Below are 18,678 nucleotides of genomic sequence, written 5' to 3'. Positions count from 1 at the left end.
ACAATGAGTACTCTGTTTTGATTACTTGGGCCCATCACCTAAAACATCTCCCTTCCTAATAGATACATGTGTCCAAAATACAGATAAAAATACAGTCATTTAAAAATCTAAGTTCTTCTTCCTTTCATGAACGTTTTGTGTAACCATTTAGGTAGGTAGGGCCCTCCAGGGTAGACATCTGGGCAGGCAGGGGAGAGGAGAAGACTGAGCAGAGCAGAAAGCATGTCTGTGCAATAGGGAGTTGAGTGCACGCATGGTAGTTGAGGGGTAAGATCAGTTTCGGACAGGGTCACAAACCAGGTAAGTAAATACAGAAGGATACTGGGAACCAATTTGTACTGTCAGTAGGAAATTATGAATATTAAAAAGGACAAAACTAGAATGAACCCTATAGTGTCGGCTGAAACTGTGGATATCATTGTGACTTCATGGTTTCTCAATATAGACAGATCCATGATAATATAGACAGATAGACATAAGCATGTGTGGAGTACATACATACATACACACACACCGTCCAGCTCTCTTCACTAGGGGGCTCAGGAACACAGACATCCAGGTATCAGTGAGCATACCTATATACCAAAGTCCTACTTCCTAAACATCATCGTCCTCCTGTAAGAAAGCAGGACTCCTAGGATAAATGGTACCAGAGTCAGGGCAAGGAGAGTACAAGACGAGCACGGAACATCTTGTTACGCTACGAAGTGAAGGGTCACTCAAGAATATGGGACATGCCAAAAAGACACGGGTGATAGCTTGAAGGGGCCCCCACTGGCCAAATGGTAACGGAGCATAACCCACTGAATTTTAAAAAAATAAATTAATTAATTAAAATCCTTGAGTCCATTCTGAGATTTAGAAAATGAAAAAAAATTAGAAGTCTGATGAGGAATGGGCATATTTACAACCTCAAAGTACCTCCACACAAAATACTTATGAATTATATAAATGCACAAAATCATTGCTTAACAGGGAAGACCTCTGGGAGACATCACCACGGTCAAGTGCTCAAACAGAACAGCACCAGTAACTGGATGGGCAGAAAAGTGTTAACCTCGCAGGCCTCAGACTATCCTTTCTGGAAAGGCCTGCTAGCAAGGATGGTCCTTGGTTAACATATGAGAATTTGGATTTGAGGAGTGTTCCCACCATTCCCTAAATGATGGGAGTGTCTCAATAGGCCTAAATTGTCTGGACAAGCAATATGGTTTACACTCAACACCTCCTTTCCTTCAGAGTGTCTAGAATTCTGGAAGACAGAGGGGTACCTACATGCCTAGTCCTCAGTTTAAAACCTTGGACACTAGGTCTGTAATGAGCCTCCGGGGGAGACGACACCTCCCCCATGTCCTACTCAGTACTGAAGGAGGTTAGGTGTCTTGCGGGACTCCATGGCACCAAACTCTTGGCGGCTCCCCTGGCTATCTGCTCTGTGGAGATGCTTTGCCATCTTTCCCTGTAACAAGTCTTGGCTGTGGGCCTGACCATACATGCAGAGTCTCACGAGTCCTTCCAGTGTCTCAGGAGCGGTCTGAGGGACCGCACACGTGAGACAAATTGGAATCATGGATAAGAGAATACAATGAGAATAGAGCATCACTTCTGTGAGATGCTCACCAGAATACATAACCTGAACCTCATTATGAGAACACAAAGAGGGGCAATCTTTGAGATGAACCCAAAGAGGGACAGTCTATAAAATAATCTATAATTTTCAAAAGCATCAAGATTTTTAAAGCCAAGAAAAGACTGTTCCAAATGTAAAAAGAAAAAAGAGACATGAATACGAAAGATAACATGTGTTTCTGAACTGGATCGATTTGTTACAGAAAGGACAGTACTGGGACATCCGTGCTAATGAAATACCTTCCACTAGAACAGTTAACATGCCAGTGTGACTTGCCCCAGGGGGGTGACTATGGCAATAGGGAAACTTCCCTGTTGGTAGGAAACAGCCACTCATGTGTTCACGATCATGGGACATCATACCTTACGTTTTAGTGGTTTTGGTTTAAAAAGTATTCTTGGTACTGTTCATACAACTTTTCTTTGAGCTTGAGATTGTTCTAAAATAAAAAGTAAAATAATAAGAATGGTGATGACGCGATTCCATTCCTGGACACCAGATACCAAATGAGAGAGAACACAAGATCCTATGTGGGGCTAGCAGAAGCGACAGTAGAGGCAAGGAAAAGGATCTTCCCCACTCTTTCTCCTCACCAAGACCAAGTTTACATAAAGCATGCAAGCTTCAAAGTCAAGTATCTTAACTCTACTGGTTGATGATTCTTAAACAACTTTCATTAAGTGGAGAAAATCACTGGAGGTTGCAGAGCTGACTGTTTCTTACCCAGGAATAACTTAGTGAGTCTTAATTACTTAATGATAAAACTAGGCATTTTTACTCTGTAGATTTTCAGGCATAACTTTCAGCTAGGAAAGCCCATCTACACGACCCACTGCCAGAGAACTACTACCAAATTTTAAAAACGTTACATTACCGTTTGTGTGCTTCCTGTTTGCTGCGACATTCTTCACAGTAATATTTGTATTCACTGCACAGAGTTTCTGTGTTGCTGAAACCCCTGTGTGAAATTCAAGATACATTTATTTAGTCTATTCCAGAAAACTGTGTATTCATTTAAAAGGACTCTAAACCAAAGATAGTCATTAAACTTCAAAATAAGTAACTCTCCAGTTACCTTAAGCAGTGAGTGATCGATGTGTTTTGTTCCACGTCAACAGAAAGGTCTAAAAAATCTTCATCTTTGCTGCTTATCTGTAAAAATAGGGAATTACCTTTGATTTCTTTACCTGTCAGTAAATCATTGTTCTGAAGTGACAGAATTAAATGCATTCATTCTATCAGTAGTAGTAAGTACTGAAGAATTCATCTTCCACGAGTTCAAAAGAAATCTACTGGATCTGGATTATCCAAAAGGACACTGAGTAAAGGACTCTCAACACACGTACAGGTTAAACAGCAAAGTCCACCTGTGACTGATTCCCTTTCTGGCAAAGATGAGGATGGGAAATCCCATTATTTTCCAAAACCTTGGTATTATGGTGAAACAAGAAACAAACTGCCCATATATACTAATTCTTAAAAAAAAAAAAACGGGCTAAGACTAAATGGGGACACTTGGAAAAGGGCATCACACCTGTGCTGTTTTATTATTCAAGGAAATAATTTTGCCTAAAATGCCAAATTACAATCTTCACTGATGACCAAATTATAGTCTTCATTGATGACCTCCTTTAATCCTTCTTCTTCAAAAATAAAATCTAACATAAAGTTCTGTTTGAATTATGGGTAACTCATCTGATTAAAAAATTCAAGTTATTACTTATTCATTTGAATTGGATTAGGACAGAACTTCAGACATCAATTTTCCTAGCTCTTCCCTTCAAAGACTCTATGCTTAAGGTTAGCACACAATAGGAGATCTCTGACTGTACCTCTCACACACAAGGGCTATAAGCCCAGTGCAGTAAATGTCTTCCTGCTTCAATGACGCATCAATTTTATAAGATCAGCATCATTAACTTGTGACAGATTACGTGGCTATACATACTATGTACTTACGCAAACAGGAGTAGCTATGAGTACCATGTACGCACAGTCTAGGGACACCATGAGGGAAATGATCTGGGTCTCAAAAGATTCAGTGAAAAAGAGAATAAGAAAGACTCCTCATAGAGAGAGGAAAGGGAATGTGAGGTGCTAAGGAAAAACAATCAGCCCATTTTGGGAGGAAGAAGGGTAGTATGTCAAGGGATAGTATGGGACAGACAGGCAAAAGCCAGACTGAGCAGGGCCTTATGTGTAGGCTAAAGAGAAATAAAGATTAGAGAGTCTGGTGTTCCTCAAAATGAGGTTTGTGGTTCTCAGGCACTGCCTCAGGGGTCTTCATTTTAGATTTTCATCTTTATTATAGCATACAAACTTTGACATAACGATTGTTCTGGATCACCTGGATATATCTGAGTTACTATGTTTGGATTTACAGTTCTGTTGGTACAGGGAAACTACCAAGTGGGGCAGTATTTAACTCTTCAAAGTGTTGGTAAACACGTCTGATTGTTGCTGGACACCCCCGTCCTAACGTCAGATCAAACCCAGGACGTGGAAGGCTCAGTAAAGCCCTGTTGGCTAGAGATGTGGGTGGGGAGTCATTAGCACAGGTGATAACAAACTGGAACATGGCCCTCCCAAAGCAGAGCGACAAGCAGCCCAAAACCAAAGCCTGGAGGAAGCCCACATTTGAAGGATTAATAGCAGAAAAAGAATGGGACCAGAAGAAAGCATCAAAGAACAGAAGAACACAAGAAGAGGGTGCCCTTACAGAAATCCAACCTTCTACCAACTGGGACATTAACCACTGTGTTACTAACATCTGCCATATGAACACTGTCTCCAGGAAGCCCACTCTGAACCTGCACAACTCCGTCCCACTCCCACCTGGATAGGTCAGCTCCACTGTTGTCCGACTCCCACAGACTCGTGCTTACTTGAACTACAACATACTGTACTGGAATTACCTATCTGTTGGAAGCCTGCACAGGTGAGCACCTGTGAGCATCTTGAGATCAGAATTGAGGTCTTACTCATCTTCCGCCAACCTCTACCCATCTTCTACCTGGCATAGTTGGTACTCAAATAGTTGTACAAAACTAAATGAAGAAATGCTATATATTCATTCTGAGAAATTCTCAATTTCATTCCTCTAGCTGAACTTGATAAAGGCATGGTACTAATGATCATTTACGGAGTCTGCAAGATGACGATTGAGATTTTGAGGAAATATTCTCAATTCATACACTTAATTCTTGGGAGAGAATCTGCAAATACATATTGCAGACCACAGGGGGACCTAGCTAGCGAGGAATGGGTGGAAGGATCACTATCCATCCATTACAAGTAAAATAAATAAATATTTGAGCAAAACAAGATTGGGTGATATCACTTTCTCCATCTAATCCTCACTCCCTTCATCCTCAGTCTGTAACATAAACTTCAAAGACCTTATATCACAGTATCCCCAAACCCTCTCAAATCTACTTTGCCAGCTTCACCTATTACTGCATTTCTCAACATGCTAAACAAATTTAACTATTTTCTGTTTTATCGAAGAGGATGAATTATACATATCTTCTAACACAGACCAAACTCCATCATATCAAACATCAAAAGCAACTTTCAAGTTCTCTGATTGTACCTATTATTCCAACCGAAACACTGCTCCAATAATTGGACAATATATTTACTTAGAACTCAGCTCCAATAAAATTCTTCTTTATAAGATCTACAAAACTGGTGTTAAAAAACAGATGGAGTTGGTTACATTGAATAAATATGAGTATTGAGACCAATTCCTGCCATCAAACATTGCCCAAACTCTTACTACAATTAACTAATGGCTGCAGCAGTGAGCAATAATCCTTACTCTAACCCCAAAACATCTTCACAACATGTTAATATATTCAAACACTCTATTATACCTTTTTCACTTGATGTGAGAGAGGGTCACCAATAAAAATGTATTTCCACAAAAGAATTTTATTTATTACTACTGTGTCCTTCATTAACTAAAATTATACTACTGACAACTATCATTTTCCAAATGCCTGATTATAGTTAAACAGATCAATGCATAATCAACAGTCAATAGATCATTAATCGGTATAGGTCATGGTTCTGTTTAAAGACTCTATCTTTTAATTCATGGTGGAACCAAAACAGTCACCATTTACTTTGAGAGAGAGAGAGAGAGAGAGAGAAAGAAACTACAATATTACTTACATTAGAGCCAAAAAGAAACAAACAAAAAACCCCACACTCATCTATACAAACATAACAAAATAAAATATGTACAAGATCAACATAAAAACTACAAGATGATTTCTTTCTAAATCAAAGAACATGTAGATAAAAGTACAGTCCATATAAATGGACTGTTAGACTCAAGACTATGAAGACATCAGTTTTTCCCAACTTCATCTACAGAGTCAAGGCAATCCCCTTTGAAATCACAGCACACTATCTTGTGGACAATCCTAGTTTTTAAATATTGTGTGATTCTACGCTTTATATGGAGAAGCACAAGGCCCAGAGCAGACAAAACAATAATCATCAAAACTGGGAGGCAGGTGAATGGATAAGTGAATAAGTGAATGGATAAACTGCAGAATATCCACATCATGAAAGATAATTAAGTGATGAAAAGAAATGAGCTACAAAGCTACTTCTCTATGATTCCAAATATACGACATTCTGGAAAAGTCAAAACTATGGAGACAGTAAAATGATCAGGGGTTGCCAGGGATTTGGAGAGGAAGGAGGGATGAATTTGTGAAACAAAGGGTGAAACTTCTCTGTATGATACTTTAATGACAGACACGTGTCATTATACATTTGTCAAAACAGATGGAACCCCAGAACAGATAATACCAAGACTGAACTCAAAATATGAACTACATATTTTAATTAATGTGTCTTGGGGTGCCTGGGTGGCTCAGTCAGTTAAGCGGTTAAGCATCTGCCATCGGCTCAGGTCACGATCCCAGAATGGATCGAGCCCCACATCTGGCCCCTTGCTCAGCGGAAAGCCTTCTTCTCCCTCTCCCTCTGCCTGCTGCTTCCCCTACTTTTGCTCTCTGTCCAATAAATAAATAAAATCTTAAAATAATAATAATAATGTAATGTATTGGTCCATCAACTGCAACAAATGTACCTCATTAATGCAAGACATGAATCATAGGGGAAAGTGGAAGAAAGGAGAGAGAGAGTTGGGAACTTTCTGTACTTTCTACTCAATTTTTCTGAAGTCCATGAATTAAAAAATACAATTTCCTATTAGCCTCACTCAACATACTAGGTATGTTTATCTGATTTAGACAAACAAGTAACCATGCTATTCTTCCAAACATCCATAAAACATGTCTAACTTTTCTTGCTTGTGAATTCTCTTTTCCAATGGATGATGCTACTCTTCTGTGCTATTAAAGACTAGTCGTAGAACCACCATAGTAGGACTGGACCTGAGTGGATGCTAAATGTTGTGGGAGATTCTGATGAACAACATATTTGTGTCTCCCCACAGACTGCCTTTACCAAGGCATAAAAACAAGACATTATCAACCAGAGAAAGTGAACAACACCTTGAATGGGAGATCAAAATTTTACCAACGAGAGGCAGATGGATATTGTGTGCCCACACGTGAGACCCTGAGAAAGACACGTTAACGAATCAATCCAGCCAAGAATGCATATCTGCGTCTCAGTTAGAAGGAAACATCAGATAAACTCATTATGAGAAATGTTAGATTTTTTTTTTTAAAAGGACATATTCTTTAAAAATGTAAATGTCTTAAGAAGGTAATGATACTATGAAAGGACTGGGCTCTCTGACCCCACATAAAATCCATTTTCAGGCTTCTTCCCTACTGCTCCTCTTTATGAAGTATCCAGGAAGTGGATGCTTTCCCCTGCTTGAGTGTACACAGTATGCTTTAGTTTTTATTCCAACAATCAACAATAAACACAACTGCAGGAAAAGGGAAAACAAATTAATGTACCTCCCTGACCTGTAAGTTTCTTATGGCCTTAAGTAAGACACAGACATACAATTTCCAGAACATGACTCTATGGCCTCTTACACTGAAATAAAAACAAATACAGTTGATCCCTGAGCAATGCAGGGGGGGTGACAGGCACTGAAACCTCCTACCCACGCTGCCACTGTTGAAAATCATGTGTAACTTCTGAGTCTCCAAAAAGCTAACTATAAGAGTCTTCGGTTGACCAGAAGCCTTATTGATAACATAAAACTTAACATACACTTTGTGTATGTATCATAGTATGTATTTATAATAAAGTTAGCTATGGAAAATGTTGTTAAGAAAATTATTTTAAAAAAACCTCACATTTACAGTACTATACATATACAAAAAAAAATTCTACAAATAAGTGGACCCATGCAGTTCAAGCAGCTCAGGTACTCACTGTTAATAAGCAGCATTACTACAGAGCATACTGAGTACGAGAGCAAGTACAGCTTCGATAATTCATTTTTGCTACACCTAAGTATTACAACCTTCATGTTCATCTCTCACACTCCTCCTCTAAGAAGTTTTAATAAAAATGAATTAAATCTGCTCTATACAAAATTTTATGACATACTCACAGTTTCACAAATAAGACATCTGGTTTCATTTGTCAGTGTTCCCTGAAAAATCTCATGAACCCACGTTGGGTCTGGTGTGCTGTTGTTGTTCTCATTGTTCATATTACCATTAGGTAAATGGCCATTTTGTTTTTCCTGCTTTCTTTCTTCCTGTAAAATATCAGCTATTGTATTTAGTAGGTAATTTAAGAATTCATGGGCATCTTGCTGCATGTAGTTGTCAAAAAGTTCTAAAAATAAAAATATATTAGAGAATTACTTCAAAATTAATAACCTGATTAAAACTAGATTTAAAACAAATATCCATATTCTATCAGAACTAAATACAAATGTCTGGTATTGTCAGTCATGTACAAGAAACAGATTATCTTTCACAAAAACATATGACTAAGCTTGGAGAAAATACGGTTAAGACAAATGAGGATCTTCTTTTTAAAGAAACAATATTAAGTGATCCACGAGAATTGTGGGCCATGCATCCTAGGGATTCAGTCAGAGGTGAGGCCTGAAATCTGGAACTTTCGAAAGTTCCTCCAGGGGACTCTGATCTGCAGTCAGGTATAGGAAACATCGGTATCACAAATTATCTATTCAATCAAGATAATCTCTAAGTGAGATTTTGTAACTCTGTGAAATGTTCCCTGTAACTATACAAATGAAAAAATATCACCAAACACCAGTCACTAACATGAACTGCTCTATACCCAGCACTGGACTTTACACCACCTGAAACTGAAAGGTAAGGACTTCACAGGCAGTGTTGCAGTTGATCTTTTTAACAACTCTGGGATGCTGTTATTGCCATCTTCCAAATGAGGGAATGGGATCAGAGAGGGAAAGTCATGCTGCCAGGAAGTGGCAGGCCCAGGACACAAAGCAGGCAGTCCCTAAGCAGCTGATCTGCATACAAAGCAGCCTGCCCAGGGAGGCCCTGCCCCACAAAGGCACCTGCTGCTCAGAGATCACACACACTGAGAAGACCTGGCCAGGGATGTTTTACCTTTAGATTCTCAAGGCACATTTAATAAATCCAAAGATATCACAGCTGACATTTTTTAAATAAAAGACAACAAATTAGGAACAAAATTTGGGCAAAGTCTAAGATAAAAGAACAAAAAATTACATTTTTGAAGAGCTACAATTATGACTGCATAAAATTAAGTTTCTGTGCATTAGAAATCACTGAAAAGGTTTAAAAAAAACATAAAAACTATTAACAGCTTCAACACATAAAGAGTTTATACAAAAGGAAATACCAAGTGTGGAAATCAACAATTTATAGAAACAGATTTCAAAAAAATTAAAAAATGTGAGAAAATGTTCACTCTTATAGTAATCAAAAAGGCCTTGATTTTCTGGTCTTTAAAACGGAATACCATCTTCTCTTGCAAAGTTACTGTATAAACAGAATGGGAACTAGTGAAAATGTGGATTTGGGAGGTACAGTCAAAACAAATAAAGACTCATTTCACTCTTGGTGTCAAAAAGACCTGTAAGGAGCCTCAGATGTAAGGTGCAGCTGATCGAGCAAGACTGTCTGGATTCCTAGGATGGTTCGACCTTTAATTACATGTATGTCACAGGCAATTCATTAAACCTCTTTCTTGGAGTTCAAGTCAAACTCAATAATACTGATGCAGTTAGAGCCACTCCCCACTTCTCTTCTGTAAACTTGTCCTGAGGGATTTGATTAGCCTCCAACAAGCCCTTTATGTTTAAGAACAATGAAAGCCTTGAGTCCTGAGAGATACTGCATTAGCCTATGTGGCATTAACATCTAACTGATGATAATTTGGTATTGTGTGTCCAGTGGTTTTTGCCCATGAGGGACAGATCCAAGAGACTGTGACACCATTTCCCATCCCCTGTTGCCAGGCAGAAGTCTGTGTGTCACTCCCGACACTGACACAGCTCACTGCAAAACCTCCCAGCTGTCTACTCTAACTTCCTGAGACAAACCAAGTCATGGTCAGAACCCTTAGATGGTTCCACCGCTGGACGGGGCTAGGCAAGGCTGGGGTAACTGAAGTCAATCATCTTTCACTTTGCCTCTCAGTGCAATGATGCCTCATCCCTGAAAATACTAGTCTACCTCCCAGCCCCACTCTCCCATCCTCTATTACTCTGAGTCATTTATTGTTCCTTATTTCCTTCCTCATCCTTTTCTTCTTTCTCAACCCTTTCTGCTGTTCCCTCCAGAAACAATGTTCTCTTCTAAACTCCCCATCTTTTCAGCCTCTGGCATTTTTGAGCTCCCTGCAGCCACTTCTAAATCATGACACTTTGTTTTGCATATGAAAAACTCACCCTCAGTCAAAAAAGCTGTTAAGGTCTGGCCATACTACCCTGAACCCCCTTCTTTCTGTGGTCATCTGTCAACTTCCCCTCACCTCCTAAAGGCCTGATTCGTGGTCTCTTTGTCCATCCCGACTCCTTCACCAACCCTGACACTTTGAGTGTCTGGGCAGCTTCCAGAAGTGTACAGGACACCCTTAAAACTCCCCTTTTTATCTCTCACTTACTCATCTATCACCAGGTCACAAAAGAACCACCCATGTCTGCTAAGAAGGAAATACGCGAGAGTTGATTAGTGTTCAAGGAAAATACGAGCAAATTGGAAAAGTCAGTGAGGAATCTAAAAGGAAGAATAATGGGAGAGCACCATAAAAATATTTTATAAAAACTCTAAGGGCCTAGTTTAAGTGAGATCTGAACAATTTACTCTATATGCTGGCTCAATGCCGGTCTAAAGTAGTCTCTTTCCCACGAAATTAAGTTTTTTCTAACCATAGTTTTTTGGTTTTTTGTTTGTTTTTTAATATTTTATTTATTTATTTGACAGAGATCACAACTAGGCAGAGAGGCAGGCAGACAGAGGAGGAAGCAGACTCCCTGAGGAGCAGAGAGACCCATGCGGGGCTCTATCCCAGGACCCTGGGATCATGACCTGAGCCAAAGGCAGAGGCTTTAACCCACTGAGCCACCCAGGCACCCCCTAAGCAAAGTTTTTTTTTTTTTTCAATTTATTTATTTTCAGAAAAACATTATTAATTATTTTTTCACCAACCCAGTGCTCCATGCAAGCCGTGCCCTCTATAATACCCACCACCTGGTACCCCAACCTCCCACCCCCCCGCCACTTCAAACCCCTCAGATTGTTTTTCAGAGTCCATAGTCTCTCATGGTTCACCTCCCCTTCCAATTTACCCAAATTCCCTACTCCTCTCTAAAGCCCCTTGTCCTCCATGCTATTTGTTATGCTCCACAAATAAGTGAAACCATATGATAATTGACTCTCTCAGCTTGACTTATTTCACTCAGCATAATCTCTTCTTAATATATCTTGGATATCGGCCCTTTGTACTGTCATTTGCAAATATATTCTCCCATTCTGTGGGTTGCTTCTTTGTTCTGTTGACTGTTTCCTTTGTTGTGCAGAAGCTTTTGATCTTGATGAAGTTTTAATGAATGTATTTTTGCCGTGAATATTTAAAATAAACTATAAAATTAAAAAATAACTAAAAAGATATAAATTTAAAAACTTCTGGTTAAGAGAAAACAATAAAAAATAAGAAGTCTCTTTTTTTCCTGTTAGAAGTTATTTTAGCTTCTATGCATGTCTTTCAAAATAATTTATAAGGCAAAAATGTGCAAATACTTTTGTTTTTTTAAAAATTGAAACAACTTTTTTTAGATGTTGTTCTTTTAACACAGAACAAAGGACTCCACATTCATAGACACACCTCAACTGACTTGAACACTCTGGAAATGAGATATAGAGTAAACCAGAAAATACTCTTAAAGCATTTTGTTGAAATATTTAAAATAATTTGCAGTCCATTTTTTTATAAACATTATGGTAAATGTGCCAGACTCGCTATGCCTGAGTAGTCAATACAGATTTAAAAACTTCAACCAGAACTACATGAACAGCAAAACAACATCAACTAAATGGCCACAGACAAGACCCGTAAACTGTATTACACTTAATTTCTAAAATCTTGGTTTCCTTTCTTTTCTGCTAAGTAGCATGATGGGAAAGGTAGGCTTCAAAGTTGCTTTGGCAAATTAAACAAACTCACTCATTCGCTCACTCACGCATCAAATATTTAGTAAGCACCTACTATGTGCCAGGAACTAGATTACATCCTGGGAATACAATGGTGAGCAAAAACAAATGGGCTCCCCTCATCATGGAACTGACAGTCTAATAGGACAATTTCATTATTAAATAAATGACTATGAAAGGTATAAATTATTAAAGTCCCAAATAGCTGCAACATTAATGCAAAAAAAAAAGGGGGGGGGGAAACTAAATCAACATGTAAAAATGTTATGTGTTCTTCATAATTCAGAAATAGTTAGCTTTCATTAATACAAAAATCTTTTACGCTCTTTTGGAGAAACAGGATTAAAATGAACATGGGAATTATTCACTCACATCTATTTAACAGGTGTTATTTGTAATTATTTCCTCACTTAAGGAAGACCAATCCTTAAATATTTATTCCTACATATTTATATTAGTATCTCTCTGCATCACCTGAAGCATAGCTAGCTACACACAGGTTTCTTGAGAATAAGGATCTTTTCTGTCTCATTCACTGCTGTATCTCCAGCACCCAGGACAATGCCTGCCACATATTTAGATGTGCTTGACGTTGTATGAATGAACGAACGAACGAACTATCAAATGAACGAACTACCAAATGAACAACAGGGACGGAAACAGCTACCACAACATGGGAAGAAATCTGGGCCCAAACAATAGCGTGAACTACCTGTGCTGTTAAGACCCAGTGAGTCAGAGCACACAGCTACACGTGCCAGCTGATGGGACTTTCAAGCCCCCCATAAGTGATCCCAAGCCAAGTCACTGCTAGCTAGCACACAAGTAGCTCATCAGTCTGTGTTTTGAGTCTTCTAGAATGGTAGAGTGGCTATGGGAAGTTAGCGGTGTAGAACAGAGGGCTTTACTTCTTACCTAGGTTAGTGCAACAGCCTCCTGGCTGGCCTCCTGGGCTGTACTCATGCGGCCCATGCCCGTTCATGCTACCACACCACCCAGCAGCCAGATCAAAACACATCACCCACCTGCTCAGCAACCCTAATGGCTCACCATGGCTTTCAAATGAAAGCCCAAGTTCTAGGCCCTTGCCTTATTGCTCTTACTCCACTCCAGCCACATGAATATTCTTGTCATCCTTCAAGCACTCAGGGTAACTACAATTTCGATTCTATCCACTTGGAACGAGTTTGCCTCGGATTTTCCAATGGCTTCTCACTTCAACTCTCTGAACTAACATAAGTGATCAACTCCCTTTCCATGTTTTATTTTTTTTTCATGGAGATAACACATTAAATTACACGACTATTGGTCCTCTCCACAAGTTTCTGGCCGTCAACAGAAGCTAAATATATAATAGTTAATCATTCAAACTTTCAGCTAGTTTCCCATCATGAAGGAGAACACATTTATGGAGCAAGTCTTATCACACTGTAAAAGTTCTATGCTACAGTTCTTACATGCTATGGTTAGGGAACATGAATTAAAATTTTGAAAGGAAAAATCCATTTCTGAAATTAAAACAGTTTCTTCCCAAGTAATATCGAAATGATTAGCTATATAAAGTATTAGTGGTTAACATAATATGGAGCTAATATCGACTGCAAGTACAAAACATGACATGTTTATTTACAGCATACCATGGAAGAAAACTGGTTTAAGAACAACAATCCAACAGTCAAAGTTAGTGGAAATTCTGAAATGGGCAACATCCATTTGTGCCAGAGATTTAAACACAAACAAACAAACAAAACAAAAAACCCCAGGAAACAGAAGGTCAGAAGGAGAGTTAAGCAATGGATAGTCCATTAAATGCTCTCCTCTACAAAATTGCCAGGAAAAGAATCAAAAGGCAAAACTGTACTTCATACAAATGCCAGCAACATCAAATAATAACATGCTTTTCCATTAAATATTGTTTCTGAGGTATAGAAAAATGAAACAACACTATGAGAGGATAAGTTTGGAATATTCACCCTGGAATCAATTTCATCAAACAAGTCTACTGTACAATGTACTCTGCCTAAACATTTAAAAAATTTTCAGAAAATACTGAATTATTAAAAAAAAAATAAACACAGCAAAAACATTCCAGCTTTGACAAGCAAACGTATAAAGCCACAGAGACGCAACTTTCAAAACACAGTAACTTGAGCTCTGTGTGCAGCGTGACTTACTGTAAATTTAAAAAGCCACAGCTCACTTCAGGACCATAGGCATGTACCTCCACCCAAAAGTCCCATGTTGAAACCCTAACCCCCAATGTGCTGCTCTTTGGAAGTGGGGCCTTGGGAGGACCTTTAGGTTTTTAAGACTGGGATTAGTGTCCTTTTAGGAAGAGACATGAGTGAGTTTGCTTCTCTCTCTTCACCATGCGGGGCACGGCAAGAAGGCAGCCATGTGTAAACCAGGAAGACAGCCCGCAGCACACGCTGAAGCTGCCGACATGTTACTCCGGAATGTCTCAGCCTCCAGAACTGCAAGAAACATGTGTCTCTTGTTTAAGGCACCCAGGCTATGGTACTTTCGTTACAGCAGCCCAAACTAAGAGCACATACAATAGATTAAAGAATAGGGTCGGGGCACCTGTGTGGCTCTGTGCGTTAAAGCCTCTGCCTTCAGCTCAGGTTATGATCCCAGGGTCCTGGGATCAAGCCCTGCACCAGGCTCTCTACTCAGTGGGGAGCCTGCTTCCTCCTCTCTCTCTGCCTGCGTCTCTGCCTACTTGTGAGCTCTGTCAAAAAAATAAATAAAATCTTATTTAAAAAAAAATAGAGTCAAGGGGCTCCTGGGTGGCTCAGCTGGTTAAGCATCCAACCCTTGATCTTGGCTCAGGTCGTGATCTCAGGGTGTGAGACCAGGCTCTGTTTCTGAGCCCAGCTCCCGGCTCCATGCTCAGAAGGAATTCTACTTGAAATTCTCTCTTTCTCTGCCCCTCCCTGCCCTCAAATAAACCAGTCTTAAAAAAATAATAATAGTAAGGTCAAGAAAAATGCACTATTCACTGAAAAGAAAATACTGTGTATTCTGTGTTTCATGTTTCTGATGCTGACCATTTCTAAAGTACTAACAAAATCACCGAGAAAGGTGGCACGTTCAAGTACCATGTACATGAATTTTCTACCAAGACAAAATCCCTGAAGTTTCATACCAATACAGACAAAACGACTTAAGGGACTTGAATCACTCAGCCAAACTCTAACAGAGCTGTATTTGGTGTTCTTAAAAACAGAAGATACTACACAGATTTCTAACTTAAGAGAGATGTTTGGCTTTCATAGGGAAAACACAAAAAGATTTGGTTTTGTGAATGAATGATCAACTGCTTTGTATCTGTTTACAGAGGAAATGAATAAAATCGTTTAACAGGTGAATCAGATTCAAGAATAATAGCCTATTGCCATGTTATCTCAGTGTTTTCTGACGTTTCAGGAAACTGGATATGATCCAGGCTTCTCTCAATTCATTGGATAATGAACAGTGTCCGCGCAGTTAAGGACAGCATTATTCAATGGTGTGTTTGGTAACCAATCTTAAAGACATCTCAAATCTTATTTCTGTGGGCATCTTTTGATAATAAATCAAACTAAAAATACCACTCAATTTTATTTCCACAATGATTAAACTGGCTACATCAAACAAAACCCAGAATTCTACATGTGATTTAAATCCTGCTTGAGGGGTGCCTGGGTGGCTCAGTGGGTTAAAGCCTCTACCTTCGGCTCAGGTCGTGATCCCAGGGTCCTGGGATCGAGTCCTGCATCAGGCTCTCTGTTTGGCAGGGAGCCTGTTTCCTCCTCTCTCTGCCTGCCTCTCCTGCCTACCTGTGATCTCTGTCTGTCAAATAAATACATAAAATCTTAAAAAAAAAAACTGATGCAAATTTAAATAAATAAATAAATCCTAGTTGAATTTTCTGAGGTAACATAACACAGCAGAAAGATAATGGGACTTAGATGTCAGAAACATGTGTGGGACCCTTGTAAGTCATTTTAACTCCGCTGAGCACTCACTATTTCATATAAAATGAGGTAATAACATCTGACTTCTGGGCCTGCTGTGAACATTATACAAATCTAAAAGAAAAACATTGAAGAGAGAAAAGAGAAGACAGACTTAATCAGTAACTATTTTAAAAAGGGGGTGAGTGGAGTTAAAACCACCTACACCTACACCTACCCTAAGCCAAAAAGTTTCTGGAAAGCTTTTTAGCCTCTATTCTTTGCATGGCTAAAGTGGGAGAGATCACATGCTTTCTAAATCAGGGTAGTGTAAAGATCCAACGGGTTAACAGACATGAAAGAGACATGAAACAGACATGAGACTACAAAAACAACAGATAATGGGAGGAAGACCCAACTTTATTCTCCATACAAGAGCCAAGCAGGCAAAAATAAATAAAAATAAAAGTAAAACAAAATAAAAAATTTATCATTTCTCATTTCCTGGCATACAGAATATAATCTTTGTAGAACATACTTCCAACATTAATCATACCTCATATTAATTACTGTGTGATTACCTCCCTCACTGAACTAGCACTTCCTTCAAGACAGAAACGTCAGCTTTGCTTTTCCATAGCTAACATACTTTCAGTCTTAGAAGATGCTCAGTCAGTGCCTGCTGAACTGTAGTGTGCTATTATTTACCCTTTCTGGTATGTAAGAATACATTCAGAAGTAGAAGAATTACCATTTTCCTTCCGTAATCTTGTTATGAACTTCTTAGGAGGAATCACCCCAACCTTCTTCTTCTGAGTGGCTATGCTATGGAAGAGGTCTGCTAGGCAGGTAAGAAGGTTCTCCTTTTTCCTAGGTTGGCTCTTGTATGCTAGAACGTTTTCCCAAAATGGACGACAAAAAATAAAGTGCTTGAAGAACTGAATTACAGTAGCAGGTATTCCCAAACTAGAATAGGAAAAAAAAAATCTTGTTAAATATGGGGCAACACATTTTCAAGAGAACGAATTTCCATGTATAGTTAAGAAAACAGAGAGAAGATAGGGAATTTATGGTCCTTATAAATTCAAAGGTATCTGAGAGTAGAAATAATTAGTCTGACTGCTAATCTGCCATTTGAACATTAAACGGATGCTCCAGGCATTGGTTTCAGGTTAAAACTGAAGGAAAATATATGCAATAAATTTGGCCTTCATGAAGACTAATTTAAAAAACTATACAGTTTAAACAGTAAGAGAACTTAAAAGGCTTAGACTTCTTTATAATTCTTTTTTCAATTCCCATTGTTACATTTTAGATATTAAGCATTTCATATATTATACATTTTAAAATATAACTCTCAAATATCCTTTTGAAAAAACACAAAAGTGAGGTTTTCTATCTGATTCTTAAGTGCCTTCAAAAAATAAAAACAAGGGGTCCCTGGGTGGCTCAGTTGCTTAAGTGTCTGCCTTCGGCTCAGTTCATGATCCCAGGGTTCTAGCACTGAGCCCTGCATCAGGCTTCCCTGCTCAGTGGGGAGTGTGCTCCTTCCTCTCCTCCTGACCGTCCCCGCAACTCTCCCCTGCCACCCACCACTCATGTTTGCTCTCTCTCCAATGAATAAATTAAAAAATCTAAAAAATATTAATAATAAAAAGCAAAATAAAATGAGATCGTCTGAAATGTTAGATTAAAAATTTTCAAGGGCACCTGGGTGGCTCAGTCGGTTAAGTGTCTGCCTTCTGCTCAGGACATGATCCTGGGGTCCTGGGATCAAGCCCCACATTAGGCTCTCTGCCAAGCGGGGAGTCTGTTTCTCCCTCTGCTCCTACCATCCATCCCCCCGCACTGTGTTCTCTCTCAAGTAAATGAATAAATAAAAATCTTAAAAACAGCAACAGCAACTTTTCAGTATGCTAGCACAACCACCACTGACATGCTGAGATACCTGCACATCACTCTTGATATATTACAAACAGACTTCAGGTGCATTAAATCCTCCCATGAACTGACTTCTTACCAGTCATGTGTAACTACAGCCTACTGAACTTTAACCTCCTCCTCTTTAATAAAGGGGGAAAATAATCCTACCTTATGAGAAAATGACACACAATTTGATCAACATTCATTGTCTTCCTTTTCCCTTCCCACTAACAGACACTGGTTCCCAAAGCCAGCTGACAAAACACCCGAAAGCTGATTGATGAGGACTTGGGGAGACTGAAAGTGTAAGAAGAGGGAAGCGGACAATTCTCACAGCACTACCATGCAGTGAGGTCACATACTCACTAACCTAAGAAGCCGAGGCAGAGGAGACTGTTTTAAGGGGCAGTGTCAAGGTACCTGGGTGGCTCTGACGGTTAAGCACCAGACTCTTGGTTTCTGCTCAGGAGCTGATCTCATCATGGTATCAGGCTGTGGGATCGAGCCCCAATTCAGGTTTGTGCCCAGCAGAGAATCTGCTGGAGATTCTCTCCCACTG

The 18,678-nt window shown here is 39.2% G+C and overlaps 2 protein-coding genes across 2 annotated transcripts in view; both read right to left on the bottom strand.

Annotated features, from left to right (window-relative positions):
• LOC122907423 (ral guanine nucleotide dissociation stimulator-like) overlaps positions 1-8,317 on the bottom strand; it is a 46,715-nt gene extending 38,398 nt beyond the window's left edge. Inside the window, exon 1 of the mRNA XM_044250292.1 lies at positions 8,297-8,317. The gene's annotated coding sequence lies outside the window, so the exon portion shown is untranslated. The remainder of the gene's footprint in view (positions 1-8,296) is intronic.
• On the bottom strand, positions 1,993-17,162 carry LOC122906979 (ubiquitin carboxyl-terminal hydrolase 12-like). The gene is made up of 5 exons (XM_044249505.1): positions 16,948-17,162; positions 8,190-8,339; positions 2,706-2,782; positions 2,505-2,588; positions 1,993-2,069 (listed from the first exon to the last, which is right to left on the bottom strand). Exons 1-5 carry the CDS (start codon positions 16,948-16,950, stop codon positions 2,015-2,017), a joined length of 369 nt encoding a protein of 122 aa, XP_044105440.1. The 5' UTR covers positions 16,951-17,162; the 3' UTR covers positions 1,993-2,014.
• Between the last annotated feature and the right edge of the window lie 1,516 nt (positions 17,163-18,678).

Source organism: Neovison vison, chromosome 5 (genome assembly GCF_020171115.1).
Source record: "Neovison vison isolate M4711 chromosome 5, ASM_NN_V1, whole genome shotgun sequence".
Classification (NCBI taxonomy): domain Eukaryota; kingdom Metazoa; phylum Chordata; class Mammalia; order Carnivora; family Mustelidae; genus Neogale; species Neogale vison.
This window is presented reverse-complemented; position numbering and strand designations above follow the sequence as displayed.